The 17,275-nt window shown below is 46.8% G+C and overlaps 2 protein-coding genes across 3 annotated transcripts in view; both read left to right on the top strand.

The window, feature by feature from the left end:
• Positions 1–17,275, top strand: part of PTPDC1 (protein tyrosine phosphatase domain containing 1) — a gene marked incomplete in the record, with an annotated part of 669,594 nt that overhangs the window by 222,518 nt on the left and 429,801 nt on the right.
• The window catches only part of FAM120A (family with sequence similarity 120 member A), a 92,414-nt gene that overhangs the window by 7,630 nt on the left and 67,509 nt on the right, over positions 1–17,275 (top strand). For both annotated transcript variants that reach the window (XM_028093076.2, XM_028093077.2), the window contains exons 2-3: positions 7,568–7,814; positions 10,774–10,856. In XM_028093076.2, coding sequence (XP_027948877.1) covers positions 7,568–7,814; positions 10,774–10,856 — 330 coding nt within the window. The remainder of the gene's footprint in view (positions 1–7,567; positions 7,815–10,773; positions 10,857–17,275) is intronic.

Below are 17,275 nucleotides of genomic sequence, written 5' to 3' on the forward strand. Positions count from 1 at the left end.
GAGCCCGATGCGGGACTCGATCCGGGGACTCCGGGATCATGACCTGAGCCGAAGGCAGTCGCCTAACCAACTGAGCCACCCAGGCGCCCTTATTATTATATATTCTTAATTTTACTTTTTTTAAATTGTGGTAAACTATAACAAAATTCTACTATTTTAACCATTGTTAAGTGTACAGTGTGGTGGCATTAGGTACATTCACACTGTTGTGCAGCCATCCCCACCTTCTGTTTCCAGAACTTTCTCATCTTCCCAAACTGAAACTCTGTCCCCACTAAACACCCAAACTGCAACTGTATCCCTCCCCACCCCCCTCCTAGCCCCTGGTGCCCACTGCCTACTCTGTCTTGGAATTTCACTGCTGTCAGGACCTCATGTAAGTAGAATCGTACAGTATTTGTCCTTTTGTGACCAGCTTATTTCACTTAATATAGTGTCCTCAAGGTTCATCCATGTTTTGTAGCAGGTGTCAGGAGTTTATTCTTTTTCAAGGCTGAGTAGTATTCTGTGTCTGTACATACTTTCTTTATCCATTCATCTGTTGATGGTTGCTTCCACCTTTTGGTTGTTGTGATAGTATTGTTATGAGAATGGGTGTACAAATACCTGTTTGAGTCTCTGCTTTCAGTTCTTTTGGTATACCTGGAGGTAGAATTGCTGGATCATAGGGTAGTTCTCTGGGTAACTTTTTGAGGAATGGTCATACTGTTTTCCACAGCAGCTGCGCCCTCTTGCATTCTCACCAGCAGTGTATGAGGCTCCAATTTCTTCCCCTCCTTGCCAACACCTGCTTATTTGTGCTTTGCTTATTTTTTTGATCGTAGCCATCCTTATGGGTGTTGAATGGTATCTCGTGGTTTTGATTTTCATTTCCTTTATGATTAATGAAATCGAGAATCTTTTCATGTGCCACTCACTTACTTTAAAAGAAATTATTTTTCCTTTTAAGACTACTGTAACCAGTTCTTATAGAACAGGCAAGAGATGTGTAAGGTAAGAAGCTCTTCAGTTCTGATTCCAGATTTCCTGAAGGGGAGAGACTTAGTTTTTAGAGACATCGCTAAAATATGTCATAACTTGAAATTGCCCTTTTAATGTTGACAACAACAATAAAAATCTTCCACCAAATTGGAGTTGACTTTTATGTCCTCATTCTTCTGTTGGACTTGAGCAGCATTGAGTAGCCTGAGTAATCTCACCCACCCAGGACCTGGCAACTAGAGTTCAAGATCAAGGTGTCATTTTTTAAAAAAGCAAAAGAATTTAGGTCGACTCCTGTCCTCCTATGTTCAGGTTAACTTAACATCTTTTAAATCTCATAAGTGGCTGGAGGGTGTGTCACATTATTCCCTGAGCTGGTGTAAAACCGTTCTAAAGAAAAACCTCACACAGTATTTTTTTTCTTGATGTCGGAAAATCTATTTATGACAACTCATAGTGTTTCAGGTCCCATATGTTTGAAAAGTATGAAGAAGCAGATCCTTTCTCATGCAGCTTTCTTAAAGACAAATGGTAGCCAACTTCTATCAGCGTTTATTATTGATGAAGGACTGAACTGTTTACATGCAGTTGCTCGTTAACCGTTGCAGCTGCCCTTTGAGGTACGGATGGTGTTACTTTTGCAGATGAAGAAGTGGAAGTGCAGAAAGTGTTAAAGTGGGCAGTGGGGTTCGCCCCCCTGGCGCCAGAGACAGAAACCTGCCTTTATGGCGGTTGTGGTCTCGGGGTACCAGCCTGGGGTTTTCTTTACTGAGGCCATGCAGAATTCCAGGTTTGCCTCACTCTCGGGGAGGGAGGCTTTACCCCTCTACTACTGCTTGTAGGAAGGCGGGTCTCAGGGCTTCAGGTTTTTAGCTTGAAATAATCATCCCAGTATCGTATGTCATAGTTTTTCCTCACTTCTAAAATTAGAATTAAGAACCAGGTGTACCGATTTCGTTCTATTCTGCCCAGTTTGCACCTGGAGTTGGGGGCCAGGGAATTGGAGAAGCAGGGTGCTGTCCTCTGGCAGCTTAGGTGGGAGGCAGGCCCCAGAGCAGAGGGCCTACAGGCCCGGAGAGGAGATGCTCAAAAGAGAGGGACAGCCAGCGCCTGTCAGACCCTGCTTCCCTGAAGCCTAACTGACATTTACTTTTTATCTTTAATTAAATATTTGCTTTTCAAGTCCTGTTTTGACGCAGCCTAGACCCTTTTCCTGTCCCTAGCCAGACCTTGCACTGACCCAGTCCCAACACCTGCTCTTTGAGGTGGTGCTCGTCTTGAGGCGTTGTCCCCGGGCCCTCTGGCCAGTGGACTTGGTTCATTTATTCGCAGGTCTGTAGTGGCCCAATCTCACCTGCAGTGGGCTCTCCTGCTTCCTGAAGCCCCACGATCTGCAGAGAGATGTGTTTTCACATAATAGGATCTTAGACTGTGCTGTTCATGCCTGTTAATGCTGTGTTCACCTGGTGAAGTAGCTTAAAATAGTCTTCCAGCTGGTGTCTTGTAGACTGTTGACTTTTTTCTTTTTTAAAATAAACTTCTTAACTGTGGAATAATTTTAGGTTTATAGAAAAGTTGCCAAGATGGTACAGAGGGTTCCCGAATATCCTTCACTCTGCTTCCGTGCATGGTTACAGCTTGTGAGCGAGCGGTTATCAAAACTAAGAAGCTCGCATTGATGCGGTACCATGAGCCTCACTGTGTTCTAACATTCAGTTCTTATTCCTCCTTCCGCTGGGGTTCTTTTAGGCTCTGGGCCCCGATCTGGGTTGCCCTGTGGCCTTCAGGTGTCTCATCTCCTCAGGCCCCTCTGGTCCAGGACAGCTCCTCAACCTCTGCTTCTTTGGTGTCCTTGGCACTTTGGGTTATTGAGCAGGTATTTTGTAGGCTGGCCTCCAGTTTGGGCTGCCTGATGCTTTCTCGTGTTTTGGGGAGAAGGCCCCGGAGGTGCAGTGCCCTTTGTCACACCATACCGTGGTGGAGTCTGCTGGCATCTGCTCTATGATGTGACTTCATCCCGTTGCTGGTTTGCTCCTTTGGAAGTGGTCCTTTAGGCTAGCCCCTGCTTGGGGGGACGGTGGGGGTGAACTTCAGCTCCTGGGAGGGATTTCACATTACTGTTGGATTCTTGTGTAGGGCAGACTGTGTTTATGTAATCACTTGTTTGGACTAATATGGGCTCGTGTATTAGTTTTATACTTTGGGTGATAACCTAATATGTTCTTTATTTTGTTGCATAAATTATTCTAGCTTTGGTCATTGGGAGTCTCTTGGGGTGGGGGGCTTCCTGTGTCCTGACACACCCCTCCTTCGTTTTGTGAGCACCTCCTTCCTTTCTGGCACTACAGAGACATGCCCTAGGGCTGTCTTGGATTTCCCTGCCCTGGCATCACCCATTTTTCTCAAGGGCCCTGGTTCCATTTCGTGGAGAACGGAATTTAGAAACCACATCAGAGCGCAGGTGTTCTCACTCCTGGGGTGTCCCTGCTTTTCAGCTGCCTGTCCACAGCGGGCAGGTGTGTGTGTACACACGTCACCTCTGATGATTTCTGGGCCTGTCAGTTCATAGGACGTCTCCATGGCTAAGCTGGCACCATAGGGTCGTGCCAGCCTCCTCCTTCTGCCCATGTGTAACCCCGTTGTCTGGCAGTGAGACACCTGGCTCGTCCACCATTCATGATGTGGTCTCAGCGCAGTCACCTGCACCCCTGTACCCTCGAGATACACATTACCAGGAGAGGTCAGCATCTGTGTGGTGCCTGTCCTCAGAAATCTGACCTTCCATTCAAAACATTGTTCTCCAGAGTAACCTAGGGCAGCAGCCCCCACCCCACTCAGAGAGGTCATTTCAAACTTTTCCAGTACAATTCTGTACCTTAGCCAGTCTGCACTCATTCCTGGCCCCCAGATGTCCCGGCTGATTTGTTTTTAATTTGCATACGTTAAAGTTCATTCTCCATGTGAGAGGTGTAGTTGTATGAGCTTGGACAGTGCATAACGTCATGTGTGTCCACCACCTAGATCCCCAGCTCTGAACTCTGGCCTCAGGGTTTTGTGGTACCGGACCACCATGCGTCCATTACCCGCCCGCCGGGGGAGGGTCGTGTCTCTGTTACCTTATGGTTTTAAGGCCATGTTGCCTTTCCTCAGGTAAAGGTGGGAGAGAATACCAGAAATTTGGAAGTTGAAGGAAACTTAAAGACCCAGGAATTGTACATTCCTGGCTGGGCAGGTGGGTGTCAAGCCAGAACTGGGACCTAGGCGTTCTGGGTCTGTCCCCTTTGCCGGCCCTCAGGGTGCCTGAGGTGGGAAAGATGAGCAAGACAGGGGCACAGGTCAGCCTACCTTGACTCGAGCCTTGAAGTCCATGCTCACAGGCTTGATTCCTCCATCTTTTGTTTTAGGACATTAATTCTAGTGGGCAGCTATTTTGAGGGAGGATTAAGGTATTGTTAATCATTTGCAAATTAGTGTTGTAGTGAATTAATAAGAGCTCATTCACTTTGCTTTTTAATGCCAACTGAAACCAGATGTTCTGAAAGAACAGGGAACTGTGCTTGGGATGGCGGAAGGAGGCGATGGTGGAGAGCCCCAAGTCTGCCCTCTGCGAGGCCCTCTGCCTGCTGCCTTCTGCCGGATAGAGCAGATCTCACCCATCTGTGCAGGTAGCTTAAAGACTCCTGGGTCCCCGTAATGGGGCCCCCAGTGTTCTTCTTTCTTTTGGCGTTTACCATGTGCCAGATGCCAGGCTAGACCCCTGGTTGGCAGATAAGTAAGTGCATGCCTTGTCATTCTTGGGGAAGGAAGAGCGTCTGTCCCCACTGTGGTGACACTGAGGTGGCCAGTGTGGGTGTGGCTTATCCTAGTGCTGCTTCAGCGTTTTTATTCATTTTTTTTTTCCTCTAAGGAAGTTTTCCGTTAAGCTTAATTGCACCATCCTGACACAGCTGTTGGCGTTTGCTGTGTCCCTTCCAGTGTTTCCCCACCGACACAGCTTCGCGCTGCTCTGTGTACAGGGGATTGATTCTGAACAGTTTGCTTAGTGTTTTGTCGAAAGCTTTTCCCTGTGTTTCTGCACAACACCGCGGGCTGGTGTGTTTGCCCAGCTCCTGGATGTTAGCTTACGTTCTCCCATGGGAGCCTGCTCTGACTCTCTGGCGTTCCCAGCGTTTGTTACCGGTGCTGGTTTCTTAGGCTCCGTTTCCTGGAGTGAGATCACCGGGTCAAAGGGCACGAACGTTTTAAGGTTCTGGAAGTATAGTGCCGATTGTTGTAGGAGTCTGAAGCCTTCCTTAAGAACTGCCAGATGAGACCCCATCCCTGCTTCCTCTGAGTTTACCACTGCCACCTCTCCGCTGTGCTCACCTTGGGCCAGTGCACCTGCCCTCCCCCCTGGGGCCCTCGTGGGCCCTCATGCCGGGCTGGCTCCCCTCCCCTTCCCGGGTGGCTGTGAGGCGTGCAGCCTGGTGACTGGCACAGGGGCGCTCAGGAAGGGTGATGGCCCTGGCCGCAGCGTCCTGGGAGAGTGGTTTAATAAACTCTCTCACAAAACATACATACCGGGTGTGCGGTGTGCAGCTCCTGCACTTAATTCTGCCCCATCTCCACAGGATGCCTGGCTCTGGAGCAAGTTGCCACGCTGCCTTTTCTGGGACTCCTTGGAGGGGTGGGAGGTGAGGGGTGGTCACTCACAGTCTCCTTTCATTTCAGGGCTTCTGGGGAGATGGTGCAGATTTATGATTAAAGTTGTCTGGACGACAGCCAGGGTTTGCTGTGATTTAGAAATGCTTTAAGATGTTGCTGTCGTTATAAAGTTGTGCATCCTGAAGTGGGGGGAGCCGGGGGCTTGGGCTGGGAGAGGTGGAGCTGGCCTCATTTCAGAATTTTCTTAAACTGTACTTCTCTATTTTAGTGAAGGTACAGTGTTTTTAGATAAGGGATGAAAGTGCATTTTTTTATTCTAAGAAATAGAAATAAATTGACTAAATGTTTATATTTTTCTTATGAAGTAAAATGTTTTTATGAAAGTATTAAGAGAATGCAGGGAATTACTTTTCCTTTAAATAGCATCTTTAAAGGGTTTGCCTTGCTTCTAAGTGAGATTTCATTATAACTAACTTTCCAACAAAATACGGTGACGACTTGCCCTGTGAAATTCAGTGAGAAAGGGGAGCAACTCCACAGTGTGCCCAGCCGGTGACCCCTGAACACTCATACTTACTGTTTGGATGTGATTTAGTTTTGATTTTAATTCAATATAGCCACACATTGGACAGTATAGTTCTAGATGCTTACATTTAAGGCGCATGTTTTTCAACTTTAGGGCTCTTTGGGGAGTTAACTTTCCACCGTTAGCTGCGTCACTTGATTTAATTTAAAAATCTGTTTCTCAAATACCTTATCTATTGTAGAAACAAAAAATCTACCAGATTTCAGTTGGTTGAATGAATTTGGGAAATAGGAGAGGAATTGATTGTCTTTGACTTTATATATTTTAGGAAAGTGTTTTTCAAATGCCTTTTGGTATGTTTTGGGAGTAGAAAGATTCCTAGAGCCTTTTACTTTTCCACGGGTGTTGTCCGCTGCCCGCCCTTAGGATGCTACAGTCCCCGAGATACCTGGGTCCCCGGGATACCTGTGGTGGACCGCTCACCCTAGGAGAGTCGGGACAAGGAAAGAAGCTGCGGCTTTGTAGTCTTCATCACTAAGCAGGCAGTGAGTTTCAGCCTGGTCCCCATGGTGGTCCTGAGCCTGGGACTACACCACCAGGTCTGATCCTTTGCATAGGATAACCATGTGACAGTGTCGTTTGGGGTAAACGTTCACCTTTACTACTGTCCCCATATGCTGAGTACTTTAGCGGGTATAATAACTAGTAGATCTGTGAGTGAAGGGTAACGCTTGGCTTTTCTGTTAAAAAAAAAATCCTTTTTATTATTTTATCTATTTGACATATTTCTTTTTTTTTAAAGATTTTATTTATTTATTTGAGAGAGAATGGGAGACAGAGAGCACGAGAGGGAAGAGGGCCAGAGGGAGAAGCAGACTCCCCGCTGAGCAGGGAGCCCGATGTGGGACTCGACCCCGGGACTCCAGGATCATGACCTGAGCCGAAGGCAGTCGCTTAACCGACTGAGCCACCCAGGCGCCCCCTATTTGACATATTTCTACTTTGAAGAAATTATTTGGTTTTACCGAGGTGGCTGGCTTCTGTCTCCTGCTTTGGCACTTGTTTATTTTCCTCTTCTATCCCTCTTTCTTCTCCCTCGTTTCCCTCAGAATGCTGTTACGGGGATCAGCTGACATTGTGTATTTTTAAGCAGGACGATCTTTGAATTTGACAAGAAATGGGCAGTTAATTTGCAGTCTGGGTGAGATTATAGTCACTGACCAGGAGATGGCTCCCACAGAGCTTGCTCCCACAGAACTTGCTCCCGGGAGCGGTGTGCCACACCCTGTTTATGGTTCTTTGATTCTTTGGCTCTTTTGGGTGTTTCTGTATCTGGGATCTGCAGGTTCTGCACAGAGGCATCTGCATGGGCGCTGTGGCGGGTGCTCTGACCACATGCTCCTCTCGCTTGCACAGGTGGCCCAGAGCATCGAGGACCACCATCAGGAAGTGATCGGTTTCTGCAGAGAAAACGGCTTCCACGGCTTGGTCGCCTACGACTCCGACTACGCGCTGTGCAACATCCCTTACTACTTCAGTGCCCACGCCCTCAAACTGAGCCGGAATGGGAAAAGTCTCACCACGAGCCAGTATCTGATGCACGAGGTCGCCAAGCAGCTGGACCTGAACCCAAACCGCTTCCCTATCTTTGCTGCTCTGTTAGGTAGGTGGGCAGTGTGAAAACTGCTTCATTTGATAGGGTTCTACGCTGGGAACACACTGATATTTTTAAATGTCAGTGCTGGAATGTTGTGGAGTGTGCCCCTCCTCAGTGGTGTTCCTTACTCAGTATTATTTTTTGGTGTTGCTGATAATGTGCTTCTTTTGTTCGTAAGTATTTGTTTATGTGTTGTTCTTTCCGGGGCGGAAAACTAATTTTGTGAATAAATTCACTAATACTTTGGGGAAAATGATATTTTAAAATCACAAATGTTAAGCACATCCTCACTATGAAAATTAGACATTTAACCCTTTGTCATAAGTCGTGTTTGTTAGAGAAGAAAATGTGTTGTGAACTCAGCTCTGTCATGGGTTCTTGTGTGTTGGGGACACTCACTGCTTTGGAAAGAAAAACAACAAACATAAGCTACCTTAGCTCACCTCCAATACCTGCATTTTAGGTGTCCAGAAACTCCCTCGGAGGAATTCCTCATGCTGGGTACCTAGAAAAGATGAAATCTTGTTTTGATTGAAGTTTTATATATTAATTCGTTTTATGTAAAAACGACTTTCCAATAGTTATATATTCATCTATCACTTTTGTTTGCATTTTGCAGTTTTTTTCTTTTCTGTTCATTCCTGGTCTTGTGCTTGTAGTGTGCACATTTAAAGCTGCTTGGACACCCAGCTCTAGTGGCTGGTTTTGTAAGAATTGTGCCCACAGTGTGAATGGGCATTCTGCAAGCTGGGCCCTCCTGGGATCACAGCTGCGGGTGGGGGACTGCTAGGGACACACAGGCCCTGTTTGAACGCTCCGTGGTCTCCAGATAAGTGAGATCTTACTGTGTTCTCCATTTGTCTTCTCTGAAATGTGTACGATGGCAGTCATATTGTGGGCTGTGTTTAGATGTTTCTACTTATCAGATTTTATAAACATTCCAAAAAGTTTTACACAGTTAGAAATTACACTGAGGGAGCCACAATTTTTTTTGTGTTGTATTTGGTGATAGCATTTCAAACGGTGTAACCACCAATCAGTCAACAGTTCTGATTTTGCAAATTATCCTTGCTTGAATCTTACCTTAACTATGTGTTGTTAATCACGTGGCTGTTTTCTGTCCATTTGGCCTTGGGATTTGGAGAATTAAAACCAATTTTCTAAATATACTTTCATATTTTCAAATATTAAAATATAGAAGGTATTTTCTCTGATGTTAAAAGTGATTATGTAAATGGGGATATTATGAAAAGTTTCCTATTTACTTAAATGTTACACAAAATGACTTCAGCATATTAATTGACCTTAAATGAACTAGAAAATTGTATGCTTGCAGAATATCAGGATTCCCTAGCTAATTTGAGATATGGAGGATATTTGTTTATTGTATTTGAGAAACGTTGAATATATTTCTTAGGAGAGAGTGCAAACTCTGTATTCTTCTAGCTAAATTATCCTGTGAAGTCTTAAAATGAGTGAGAAACAGTAGTTACATTTTGAATAATAATAAATTTAGGGCTTGGAATTTCTTTAAAAATTTTAGGCAAGTTACAGGTAAAGTCTTAATTGGGCAAGCATTTTTATTTTAGATTTTGTGTAAAAGTTTCAGTGTCCTCAAATGAGAAAGATTATTTTTCTTTTCCTTTTCCTTTTTGTAATGGGCAGTGTAGTTATATGAGTTATTTTGTTTTAGAGGGGTTGGGTAGAATATTCAGTTAAGTATGTGACCCAGATTTTAGTAGACTATTACTGATGTTGGAATTGGCCTCATATTTTTTCAGATAGAAGCTTCAAAAAAAATCTAAGATGCCTGATACTTCACAGTAAAGTTCTGTGCACCTGTGAACCCAGGAAGGCAGTGCAAAGCTCAGTAAGACAGTGAGGACGTAACTTTGCTTCTCTGGAATTCATGACAGTTCAGCGCTCATGTGTCGAGTACTTTCATGTTTAGAGTATTAAGATTAATTAATTAGTTACTAAGAACTCACCTTTTTTTTTTAAGATTTTATTTATTTGAGAGTGAGAGAGCACGCACAAGCAAGGGTGGTTAGGGGCATTGGGAGAGGGAGAAGCAGACTCCTCCTGAGCAGGGAGCCCGATGCGGGGCTCGATCCCAGGACCCTGGGACCATGACCTGAGCTGAAGGCAGACCCTTAACCAACTGAGCCACCCAGGCGCACTGAACTCACCTTGTTTTGCTTTCTCTTAGTAGTTAATTAATGAATCTGCCTTCTCAGTGGGGAGGGGACTAAATCATGATATAAGAATCACAGAATTATTCAGGAACTTGACACTTTCAAATTGCATCGAGAGAACTAACACACTAATGATGTTGGTATGTTGGCATCCAAGTGCTACAGTGAAGGGAGAGTGTTCCCCAAAATATAGTTTCTCAACCGAATGCAGTTTTTATTTTTGATGCAGCCCTGGTGATAAGGCGTCCAGCCGAGTGGCATTCCTGGTGCTGGTGTGGTCTGTGCTTCGTCATCTGTGGGTGATGGTGGAAGTGATGGGAGGAGGTATGACCATGTCACAAGTCACATAACCTTGCTTAGAGAGATTCTGGAAGTGCGTGGTCTGCCTCTGCTGTGGAACCTGGAGTTTGAAGCCTAGGGTCTTGTGAGCAAATGAAACCCGATATCCCAGCATTGTCAGACTGACCTTAACACTGTCGAGCGAAGTCACTTCAGTTTTACGCAGTTTGTTCAGTTGGAATGCTGTTGCAACTGTCCTGGAAACTCATGTTGTGCTGAGGCAGCTGCAAGAGGTCTACCTGCTGTCTGTGGCTTTATATGAAAAGATAAAGAAGTATTTTCAGTGTTTGTGTGGAAGTTTTATGTGGTATGTCAAAGGAGACGGTCCTAAGTTACCGCAGCATCTAAAATGAAGCCCCTAGGGACCTGCGGATGGTGGCGTGCAGTGTCAGTGACGCGCTCTTTCTCACTGTGCCATGTCTGTGTTGCAGGGAATCACATCCTGCCCGACGAAGACCTGGCCTCCTTCCACTGGAGCTTACTGGGCCCAGAGCATCCACTAGCCTCGCTGAAGGTACAAGTGCACTTCGTCTCCAACACTGGTGACCGTCGGCTGTTCAGTTTGCTGCTGCTGTAATAATGTGAATGATGTCCCATTATTGTAGAAGGAGATAGGCTGCAGAGCGAGCGATACCACGCCTCCCCTAACTTCACCATCAGCACTGCCTTGGCAAACCCACAAACCTGCCTTATCTTGTTCCCAACACTTATGCTTTAGGGAGATAAATGAATGTCCTTAAACGTCTCCTTAGAGGAATTCATGCTGTGTTCCTAGGTAGGTGGAAATCTTTTAGCTGAAGGTTTTTATATTGTTTTACAAATCCTGATATTTTCAGTAGGTAATAACAGTTAGCTGTTATTTGGATCATGTCTTAGCATAGTTTGATAAATTTCATAATGTCCTGTAATTTTCTAAAATTAAGAAAGTCTAATTAATAATTAAAGTTTTAGTGTTTGGGTGATGGAGGGGACCCAACCAAGTTCATTAGAGAAATGTTGCCTTTATACTGTTTTATTAACACTTTATATTTTTATCTTTCTTGCCTTCCTGTTGTGAAAGTGAGGAGTGTCGGAAACACGCACGGTTTTCTAAAATGGGTGGGCCGTGGGGACGCCTGCTGGGCGTGTACTGGCCAGCAGCCTCCTGGGACTCCGAGTCCCCTTTGCCGTGACCACAGTCGCTCTTGGGGGGCGGGTGGGAAGTCTGTCGGGCAGCCTGGGCCTTGGTTCCTGTAGCGAAGGGGCTGCTCGGGATGGTTCCCAGGGGTACTTCTGTGAAATTCTGTCTCCTGTCAGATTGACCCTCCCGCTGTAAACCGTCTCCTGTGGTGGTTAGTTTCAAAGCGGATTTTGTGTGTAACTTGGAGTGAACTTTGGAGAAACCGGATCATTCAAGCACATCTCTTTCCTGCCTCTTTCCTCTGGCTCCTTGCCCCCTGGGCCCCTCCCTTCCGGCGTGCTGGCTGTTGGGATGCTTTCCTTGTCCTTCTGACAGTTCTTGGGCCCAGGGTTTTCAACTTCTCCTCTTGTTAGAAGCTGCTTGTTTTCTTCATCCTTGAAGGAGAGAAGCTTTCTTCCTGCTGTTGGCCATAGTGTCATTCCTGTGTCCCTGTGGAGGAAAGTGCTGCAGTTTTTGGTCCTGGTGGTCCACTGCTAATGTCCAGCCTGAAGGCAGGTGCACTTGCATGAGGTGTTGTGCTCATCAGGTTTGCCTGGCAGTGAGCTTTTGTAGGTGGGGATGAAGGGAAGGCTGGCTTCTTACAAGGGTCAGGCAGTTTTGGGTAGCAGCGGAGAGGCTCCCGAGACCCCAGACCACACGTGCGTTTCAGCCGAGCTGGCCTTGGTCACGCGTCAGACATTAGACAGCAGCACTGTTTGTGGGATTAGTGGGGGACCAGCTCAGTCTCCTGGCAGGTCACTAATATCGTTAGCATGTGCTTTTCCTAACTTTGTTTAAGAAAAATATTAAGTACATGAAAAGTTGAAATAGACAATCTCCATCCATGTATCTACTTGGTTCTACAGTTAACATTTTGCCATAAAGCATATTTATATCTATCTTTGTTTTTTAACTCCACTATTTGGAAGTTAGTTGCAGACATTCTAACACTTCGCCTGTGAAAACTTCAGTTTATATCACGACCCCCTAAAAATAAGGCTAATCTCTTCCTTACTCATATTACTATTAGCACACCCAACTACATCAGCAGTAGTCCCTAGTGTTCTGTAAGGTCAAGTTCATGTTCACATTTTTCACTTGTTCCTGCAAGTCATTTATGGGGTGTGTGTGTGTGTGTTTTAAGTCAGGATCCAATCGAGTTTTTTGTATTATCATCATGTGTATTGTACATATCAGCTGGGGGTTTTTGTGGGTATGATGGAGAAGCAATCTGCAGTAATTTTTCAGTGACTTGCTAAGTTCTGGGTATTTCAGAGTCATGGTCTAAAATGCAAGCGCATTTCGCTTTGAGTTCAGATATTGCACAGTGTTTATGTTTTCGCCTTTTATGTACCCATCCTGTGTGCAGCATCATTTCGGCATCGTGGCAGATGTGGGGAAGTTGGACATGATGGTGTCCTTTCTCATGAACATCCCTGCTGTGTCACACTGTTCCTATCCTCTCTGCTTCACCCCGCTCGTAAAAGTAACCACATCTTTTGAAAATTTGGTTAGTTGTGTGTGACACTTTCTTGTGATTTTTAACAGTCTGTGGTATACACAGCTTTCATAGGCATCTGATTCATGTCCCCAAGTGCAGGTGCTCCTCGCCCTTTCTTGTCCTACTGTATTGCGTTTTGCCAAAGTCACTCCCACTGGATTGCTGCTTCCAGAAGGTGGGTGTTCTGTGAACTCCTTACGTGATGAGCCCAGAGCACCCCTTGCCATGGAGGGGTCTTCACCCTCTCCGCAGCGACCTCCTTGCCCACAGCTCCAGGTGGGTACAGAACAGTGCAGACAGCCAGATCAAGGGGTGATACCTGCAGACAGTGGGCAGGGAGGGGAACAGACTCTGTGCCGTGCTGTTAATCAGGGTTGTGCTCACTGGGGTGGGAGGGCAGTGCTGGACACACTGAGAACCTAAACTCTCACAAGGTGGTGGAAAAGAGGAGGTGAGGCAGCTGGGCAGGTGTTGAGCTTTTTAGTTCTCAGTTTCTATGGGAAGAGGTGCTGGTAAGGTGGCATCAGATGTCTTAGGCTTGATTCAGAAGTAAAGAATATTTCATTTGTGTTCAGGACAGCAGGCAGCCATGTTATGTGATGGAAAATTCTAGAACTAGGGGCAGGGCCTTTGGGGCATGGGGTGGTCAGCCCTGGTGGGAACACCTCCTGGCCATAAGCACATGCTGAGTGAGCTCCGTTTTTAAATGTGCTTTTTGGGTTTTAATTGCTCTATGATTTTGAGTCCTAGTGAGTGGTAGAATTTTTATTTTGGATAGGCATTTAGTTTTAATTTTGAAAATGTTTTTAAGTTGGACCATTAGTTACAGGTCTTTGTATTCATTTTAATGGTTGTCCTAAACTTCATGTTCAGTTTCACGCATTTGGAGTTTTTATCCCGATCAGTGGTTCTGACCGCCCAGCATCTCCTGTCGCGGAGCCCCTCGTCCACCTGTTGTTTGGGCACGCCCCCTTGCAGGTCTGGGCTGGTCTAGGTCCCTCCCTAGACCTCCTGGGGCACACACATGCACACCTGGTGCCCCACCAGCGACCTCTGCATAGTAAGCGCTATAAGGCGGCTAAACCAGAGACCTGTCCCTTCTTGACACGAGCCGTGTGTGGGACCAGAAAGATAAGCGATAAAGCTGGGATTTGCCGGGCATTTACTCCAAAAGTGCCACTTGCTTAGAAAGCTTGTTTTTCTTTTTATAGCAGCTTTATTGAGTTATAATTCACATGTCATAAAATCTATCTTTTCAGAATATACAGTTCAGGGATTTTTAGCTTTCACAGAGTTGTGCAACCATCACCACTCTCTAATTTTGGAATATTTTCATCGCCCCAAAAGAAACCCAGTGCTTACTGGCAGTCATTCCCCGCTTTTCCGCCTCCCTGCCCATGGCAACCACTGATCTGCATCTGTCTCTGGACACTTGATATGAGTAGACGTACGTGTCCTTTTGTGTCTGGTTTCTCTCAGGAGCGTAACTGCCTGGTTCATCCATGCAGGAGCAGCTGTTGGTGCTCACTCCTGTTTCTGGCAGGAGGACACTGTTTCCCTGGGGGCGGACTCCGCTGGTGGACATTCAGGTTGTGCCTACCATTTGGCCGCTGTGAGCATCTGTGCCCACGTCTGTATGGACTTTCCTTTCTGTCAGGCATGTGCCTGGGGCCAGAGTTGCTGGTCCTGCTCGCCTTCTTGTGGAGCCACCGGAAGGCTTCCTGCGGGGGCTGTCCCGGTCACACTGCCAGCAGCAAGTGTGTGAGGGTTCTGATTTCCTCACATCCATGCCAACACTTGCTATTGTCTGTTGTATTTTCAGCCATCCCAGTGGGTGTGAGGGGGTTTTGATTTGCATTTCTCTGATGAGTAATGGTGTTGAGCATCTTTTCTTGTGCTCGCTGACCATTCATTTATCTTCTTTGGGGAAATGTCTGTTCAAGTCCTTTGTCCATTTTTAAATTGGGTAATTTGTCTTTTTATTATTGAGTTGTAAGGGCTTTTTTTAGTTTTTGTGTTTTTGTTTATTTTGTATTCTGGGTTCTCTTAGCAGACACATGATCTGCAGATACTCTCCCCCATTCTGTGGGCTGTGCTTTTCCTTTCCTGATGTGGCTCTTTGGTAACTCTGAAGAGTTAGGCCATCTGAATACCACCTCTCACTCTCCTAGTGGCTGTACTCTAGTCACTTTTTGTCACTTGGGAAAGCCTTGGGGACCTTGCCAGTCTCCCGTTTACCTTCCAGAGCCCTTGTGAGCTCTGTGCACTGGGGCTCCCAGACAGCTTGGCTGCACGTCCTTCACCTCCTGTCAGGTCTGCAGTTGGCCCTGCTGGACCATGGCCTCCTGGGCCCAGCGGCCTGCCCTGGGTCTCCTCTGAGAAAAGCTCCATCTCTCCTCGTAAACTTCACTATCCCTCACCCTCTGTCACCAGTGCCACCTTCTGCTGGGGCTTGTTCTCAGTGTGAACACTTGCTGCTGGGCTCTCTGCTCACCTCCTCTCATACTGCCCTTCCGGGGCACCCTCTCAAGCTGGTTATGCCAGCACCACCTGCTTTGGGCTCCCCATCAACCCCCTGCCCAGCAAACTCTCCTCCCTCGAAGGTGCTGCACTGTCTCTTTTTGAGAACTGCCCGCCTGAGCAGGTGGTGAATTTATAGTTGTGCTTGAAGAAGGACCTAAACAAGTGGAAAGAAACACTGTGTTCATGGAATAAAAGACTTACTTAGATTTTATTACCTCCCTATCAGAATCCTAGCGAATTTTTTTTTTTGAAGTAATTGAAAACTGATTTTAAAATTCATGTGGAACTGCAAAGGACCTAGAATAACAACAAAAATGTTGAGAAGGAAGAACAGAGTTGGAAGGCGCTCATGTCAGAAGCCCAAGGTAACGAAATGGGGAAGGGATAGTTTTTACAGTAATGTGCAAAATTGAAACATGTGCAAAAATGAATATAAAAATCAAGTCTAGAAGAAACATAAGAAATCTTTACAACCTTAATTGAGGCAAAGATTTCTTAGTGAAAAGAATGAAAAGCAAGCGGCCGAGGGAAAGGGTCAGAGTGTGTCTCTGGTAACAGACCCATGTCCAGAATTTGTAAAGGACAGCACAGTAAGATGATAACAACCCAGCAAAAAAGGATGGGGGACAGTTGGAACAGGCATTTTCCGGAATGTTCAGTAGGTGCACAGAGGCCCTCTGCATCATTAGGGAATGCCAGTCACAGCCAGGGGAGGCGGCAGGACAGCACGGGCCTCCGCTCTCCAGGTGGCTGCCAGGAGAGCACGGCGAGTGGCCACCTGGATAGCAGCCCGGCACCTTCGCACAACGCTGAACACACACCTCCTTGTGACCCGCACTCCCACTCAGCGGCAGTCGCCCCAAGTGAAGCTGTGTGTTCACATACACCTGGGTCTGAGTGGCCCCCGTGGCTTTACGTGGGGCCTCCGAATCACCCCTCGGCCGGCTGGTGAATGATGGGTGGGTAGAGTCACACGGGGAGGCCCCGGGAGTGGGGAAGAAACAAACTTCTCTTCAGTGAGAACTCAGACACAAAGGAAAGCTGTGAGACTGCCTCTGCGTAAACCCCAGAAAGGGTAGAACTCAAGAGAGGGTGCTGTGTGCAGCTGCTGCCTAGGGCTGGCCGGGAAGGGGCACAGGGGGCCGGGGGCGTCTCGGGCACTATTCCCCATGGCAGTGCTGGCTCTGCTAAGGTGTGCCTTCCTCAGAACTCAGTGGATTGTGTGCCTGAGGTGGATGGGTTTTACTGCATGTAAAATGCCTCCGTAAAGCAGATTTAAACATTAGGGTCCCCATCACGACCCAGGCTGCCCATGTCCGCAGGTAAAATCCCTCCTCGTGAACATTCATTGCTGTCTTCTAGGCTCTCCTGGTCACACACTGCTCCCACTTACCCTTCATCCCAGCACTGGGGCTGCTGCCCCCCTGGCCCCCTCCCCGCTGCCTGTTCTCCCCAGCTAGGCCCATCGCCACTGCCTTTTTCCGGTCTGAGACTGGCCTGTGATGTGTTCTCGAGCCGAGCCGTTTTCACTGGATGCTTCTGGGGCCCTGCAGACCCAGTCCCGTCTCCCCTGTGCTCTCATGGCCCTCAGTTTGTAAATGTGCTCCAGTCTTTCCCACATTCTCCCAGCCCCACAGATCCTCTACACATCTCCGGAGGGTGGCCTCTAGTAATGTGCTCAGCAGCTTAACCCTGCAGTGAATTTAGGCCACCACAGTGGGCCTTTGTCCAAGGCCGCTGAAGACTCGGT

Source organism: Eumetopias jubatus, unplaced genomic scaffold (genome assembly GCF_037043125.1).
Source record: "Eumetopias jubatus isolate StellerSeaLion01/CBP00866 unplaced genomic scaffold, mEumJub1_p1.0 scaffold_15, whole genome shotgun sequence".
NCBI lineage: Eukaryota > Metazoa > Chordata > Mammalia > Carnivora > Otariidae > Eumetopias > Eumetopias jubatus.